Source organism: Colobus angolensis, unplaced genomic scaffold, assembly GCF_000951035.1.
Source record: "Colobus angolensis palliatus isolate OR3802 unplaced genomic scaffold, Cang.pa_1.0 Scaffold267, whole genome shotgun sequence".
In the NCBI taxonomy this organism is placed as follows: domain Eukaryota; kingdom Metazoa; phylum Chordata; class Mammalia; order Primates; family Cercopithecidae; genus Colobus; species Colobus angolensis.
The window spans coordinates 516,376-521,534 of NW_012115899.1; the positions used below are offsets into that span (position 1 = coordinate 516,376).

General features: G+C 57.0%; 1 protein-coding gene across 1 annotated transcript in view; it reads left to right on the plus strand.

Annotated features, from left to right (window-relative positions):
- Positions 1 to 446: 446 nt before the first annotated feature.
- Positions 447 to 5,159, plus strand: part of ATP2A3 (ATPase, Ca++ transporting, ubiquitous) — a 28,692-nt gene continuing 23,979 nt past the window's right edge. The window contains 6 exon segments of the mRNA XM_011947469.1: positions 447 to 459; positions 725 to 807; positions 2,450 to 2,554; positions 2,742 to 2,880; positions 3,337 to 3,417; positions 3,583 to 3,668. Coding sequence (XP_011802859.1) covers positions 2,513 to 2,554; positions 2,742 to 2,880; positions 3,337 to 3,417; positions 3,583 to 3,668 — 348 coding nt within the window. The 5' untranslated portion in view covers positions 447 to 459; positions 725 to 807; positions 2,450 to 2,512.

Here is a 5,159-nt window from a genome sequence, read left to right on the forward strand (position 1 = left end):
GGGGTGGGAGATGCTCAACAGGACTATGCAGCCATCTAAGGAAGAGCTATGCAGGGGAGCCGTGAGAACAGCCCACTCTCTGTGTGACCTGGGTGGGGGAAGTGTCTCTTTTCTAGGCCTCAGTTTCCCCTCTGTGAAATGGGGCAGGGAGGGGCTGGACTGGAGGGGCTGGAAGGACCTTCTTGGCTCCGATCTCATCCCAAGATGAGCCAAGTCACCCTAGATCTTCCTCAGTCTGAGTGCGGGGAGGGTAGAGGGGTGGAAGCATTTGGACCCAAACCATTTATCCTGTGACCTCAGAGCCCTGGGGATACATCCAGTCCGTGCTGGGGGTCTGGGCGGGCACGGTGGGCAGGCGCTGCCAGATTCCCCCGAGGCCCCCTGTGTGACCCACTCCTCTCTTGTCTCCTCATGGCTCCCGTGGCTGCCTGGATCCTGCAGAGCTCCCGACTGAGGAAGGTGAGGCTGGCACCATGATGAACCGCTAGGCCGTGGGACAGCATCCCTGGGTCCTTCACCGTCAGGTCGTGACTTCCGTCTCCCCGCTGAGTGAGGCCTTGCTGAGCTCCCCAGGATCACCCACCTGAGCCTCTCAGGGATCTGGGTTCTCCCTCTTCCGAGTGCAGGGAGAGAATGGGCCGGGAGGCTTCCGGGGCCATGCTAGCTCCAAAGTGGGAAGGGTCAGTGGTGGGGGCCCAGCCTCACGCATGACTCCTGTTCCCAGGGAAGTCCCTGTGGGAGCTGGTGCTGGAACAGTTTGAGGACCTCCTGGTGCGCATCCTGCTGCTGGCCGCCCTTGTCTCCTTTGTAAGTGGGGCAGGCAGGGTAACCCTGGAGGGAGACCCAGGCTGGGCAGTGCTCTGAGGCCCTGGAGCCTGGCCCTGTTCTCCACACCCTGGGCCTGCTCTCCGGCCTTCCCTGGCCCTGCCCTGCTCAGACTTCAGCTTCCCTTGCCTGAACCCTCATGGCCTCTCTACTGGGCCCCCAGTTTCCACCTGACCCCTCCAATCCCTCTTATCCTCTGGCTCTCAGCAAGCTCTCCCACTCACATTTGCCCCCTGCCCCGCCCTGCTGTAGCCTCGGGTTTCTCTACGTCAGCACTACTGACAGTTTAGACCAGATCACTCTTTGTTGGGGTGGAGGTGGGGGCTTCTCACTGTAGAGTGTTTAGCAGCATCCCTGGACCCCACCCACCAGATGCCAGTAGCACCTCCCAGCTGTGACCATCCAAAATGTCTTTAGACAGCCGGGCCTGACATCTCATGATTGAAATCCCAGCACTGTGGGATGCTGAGGCAGTAAAATCACTTGAGCCCAGGAGTTTGAGACCAGCCTGGGCAACATAGGGAGAATCTGTCTCTACAAAAAATACAAAAACAATTTAGCCGGGTGCGGTGGTGCAGGCCTGTAGTCCCAGCCACTCTGGAGGCTGAGGCAGGAGAATCGCTTGGGCACAGGAGGCCGGAGCTGCGGTGAGCCGTGATCACACCACTGCATTCCAGCCTGGGCAACAGAGCAAGACCCTGTCTCAAAAAAATAAAAATGTCTTTGGATATTGCCAGATGCCCCTGGGGGCACATTGCCCCTGCCTCAGTGCTGCTGCCGGAGCCCCTTTCATGGGTCCCGGTGCCCCCCACATGGACTTTGGGGTCTGAACCTCCTGCAGCCTCCTCTTGGCTGCTGCTTCTCCTTGCTCTTCCTCCATTCCCAGGGATACTCCGCTGCCTAATGGGCTTTGGATGCATGCATCAGAATCACCTGGGCTTGGCTGGCTGCGGTGGCTCACACCTGTAATCCTAGCACTTTGGGAAGCCGAGGCGGGTGAGCTCAGGAGTTCAGCCTGGGCCACATGGTGAAACCCCGTCTCTACTAAAATATAAAAAGATTAGCCAGGCATGGTGGTGGACGCCTATAATCCCATCTACCCGGGAGGCAGAGGCACAAGAATTTCTTGAACCTGGGAGGCGAAGGTTGCGATAAGCCAAGATCGAGCCACTGCACTCCAGCCTGGGCAACAGAGCAAGACTGTCTCAAAAGAATCCGTAGGCTTGCTGACACACAGATGACTGGGCCCCACCCCAGAATTTGTGACTCAGGAGGTCTAGGAGAGGCCCTGAGATCAACATTTCTTACAAGTTCCCAGCCGCTGCTGCTGCTGGTCTGGAGACTACACTGAGATGCTCTGCTCCAGGCAGACAGTAAGGCCTCGGCGGGTAGCCGTCCCACTGCCCCACAGCCTTGAAGGTTGGCCTGGGTGGGGTGGTCACTCCTGTGGGGTGGGCATCCTATGCCAAGGCCTTCTCAGAGGAGTGGCCCTCTCCAAGCCAAGGGCTCCCCAGTGCTATCTCCCCAAAGCAGGGGAGCAGACAGGAGAGCCAGGGTGCCAAGGAAAAGAAGAGCAGATCTTGGCCAGCAGCAGGGCCTGAGCTCACCAGCTGTGATCCTGCAGGTCCTGGCCTGGTTCGAGGAGGGCGAGGAGACCACGACCGCCTTCGTGGAGCCCCTGGTCATCATGCTGATCCTCGTGGCCAACGCCATTGTGGGCGTGTGGCAGGTGGGAGGCACGGGGGGTGGGACCGGGCCGGGGGTCTCCCAGCCACTAGGAGTGCCCTCCACCTGGTGCTGGCGTCCTGCAGACCCTTCTGCTTCCAGCTCCATCCCAGGCCCCGGGGGAGTCACTCCAAGGGGGCGGCCTGCTGGGGGCAGCAGGGGAGACGGCCTGCCTGCCTTCTGTTCTGCAGGAACGCAACGCCGAGAGCGCCATCGAGGCCCTGAAGGAGTATGAGCCTGAGATGGGCAAGGTGATCCGCTCGGACCGCAAGGGCGTGCAGAGGATCCGTGCCCGGGACATCGTCCCAGGGGACATTGTAGAAGTGGCGGGTATGCCCGGGGCCTCCTCTTTTTATTTTATTTTATTTTTATTTTATTTTATTTTTGAGATGGAGTCCTGCTCTGTTGCCCAGACTGGAGTGCAGTGGCGCAATCTCGGTTCACTGCAACCTCCCGCCTCCCAGGTTCAAGCAGTCCTCCTGCCTCAGCCTCCCGTAGGGGCCTCCTTCTTTTATTATATGGGCCTAGGAGCCCCATCCCTCTCTGTGCCTCCATCATTCTGGCTGTATGTACAGAGGGGGTGGCCGTCAGATCCCTCCAAAGCCCTTTGGCCAAAACCCTGCTGGACAGATGAGACTGTGGGCCAGAGGGACAGGGGTCCACCAGGGCGATCACAGCTCAGGCACTCGACACCCAGCCCCAGCCTTGCGTCCTGGGAACCCTTCTGGCTTTTCCCAGCTGGTGGTGCCCAAAGCCACCCTCAGCCAAGTCATTCTCCCCGCACAGTGGGGGACAAAGTGCCTGCTGATCTCCGCCTCATCGAGATCAAGTCCACCACGCTGCGAGTGGACCAGTCCATCCTGACGGGTGAGGCCCCCCCTGCCGGGAGGCCGGGACCTAGTGGACCAGGACCACGGGATGGGGCCACGGGATGGGACCACGGGATGGGGCCCACGGGATGGGACCACAGGATGGGGCCACGGGATAGGTGTGTCTTCATGTGGGGCTTCTCATCTCTGATTCCATGACCAGGTGAATCTGTGTCCGTGACCAAGCACACAGAGGCCATCCCAGACCCCAGAGCTGTGAACCAGGACAAGAAGAACATGCTGTTTTCTGTAAGTCCCTCAAATATCTGAGGCCTTTGCCCAGACAGTGATAAAAATAACAACATTAAGATTATTATCATGCCTGTAATCCCAGCACTTTGGGAGGCTGAGGTGGGTGGATCACGTGAGGTCAGGAGTTCGAGACCAGCCTGGCCAACATGGTGAAGCCCTGTCTCTACTAAAAATACAAAAAGTTAGCTGGGTGTGGTGATGTGTGCCTGTAATCCCAGCAACTTGGGATGCTGAGGCAGGAGAATCGCTTGAACCCGGGAGGTGGAGGTTGAGGTGAGCCAAGATCACGCCACTGCACTCCAGCCTGGGTGACGAGCAAAAACTCTGTCTCAAAAAAAAAAAAGATTTTTTTTTTCTGGCCCCGTTGCCCAGGCTGGAATGCAGTGGTACAATCTCGGGTCACTGCGATCCCCTACCCCCCAGGTTCAAGCTACTCTTGTGCCTCAGCTTCCCAAGTAGCTGGGACTACAGGCACCTGCCACCACACCTGGCTACTTTTTGTATTTTCAGTAGCAACAGGGTTTCACCATGTTCACCAGGCTGGTCTCGAACTCCCGACCTCAAGTGATCCGCCCGCCTTGGCCTCCCAAAGTGCTAGGATTACAGGCATGAGCCACTGCACCCGGCCCAACGTTAAGATTAATCAACTAAAGTCCTATGGGGAAGAACCTCATCAATTCTTGACAATACATGTAAATTTATAGTAATAATAGCTTGTGTTTACTGGGGGCTGTGTGCCTGGCACTGTTCTAAGCCCTTTACATATATTAGCTTATTTAATCTTTACATCAAATCTTTGAAATAAGTACTCTTGTTATGCTTGTTATCAATATTTTCCAGCAAGGAAACAAGCACAGAGAGATTAAGTAAGTTGCCCAAGGTCACACAGCCAGTGAGTGGCAGAGCTGGGACGAACTCAGACATCCTGGATTTCTACTGGGAGACCTTGCCTTCTCCTGGAGAGGGGCAGAGACCCCCTGTAATCACTCAATAGAAATGCTCTAGTGGAAAGAGGTCTGCCAAAGTGGTGGAGGATGGTGGGCATAGTCCATTCTCCGATAGGAAAACTGACCCCCAAGGCATGATGCCTGGCTCTTCTCAGGGAGAGCAATGGGTTCAGCTTTCGGCGGAGAGACCTGCCTCTGTGGCCTCAGAGAAAGTTAGCAAGTGATACTCACAGCTGCCCAGCAATAGCCTGAGGCCAGCAAGGAGCATTTGGGGCCACAAGGAAGGGTCAGGCCAGTCAGACAATGGCCCAGGCCACCAAGTTATAAGGGGATAGAAAACTTCCTGGAAGGGAAGAGGAATGAAGAAAGTGAAACTCACCCATAACTTTTTTTTTTTGAGACAAAATCTCGCTCCGTTGCCCAGGCTGGAGTGCAGTGATGCGATCTTGGCTCACTGCAAGCTCTGCCTCCCGGGTTCACGCCATTCTCCTGCCTCAGCCTCCCAAGTAGCTGGGACTACAGGCACCCGCCACCACGCCCG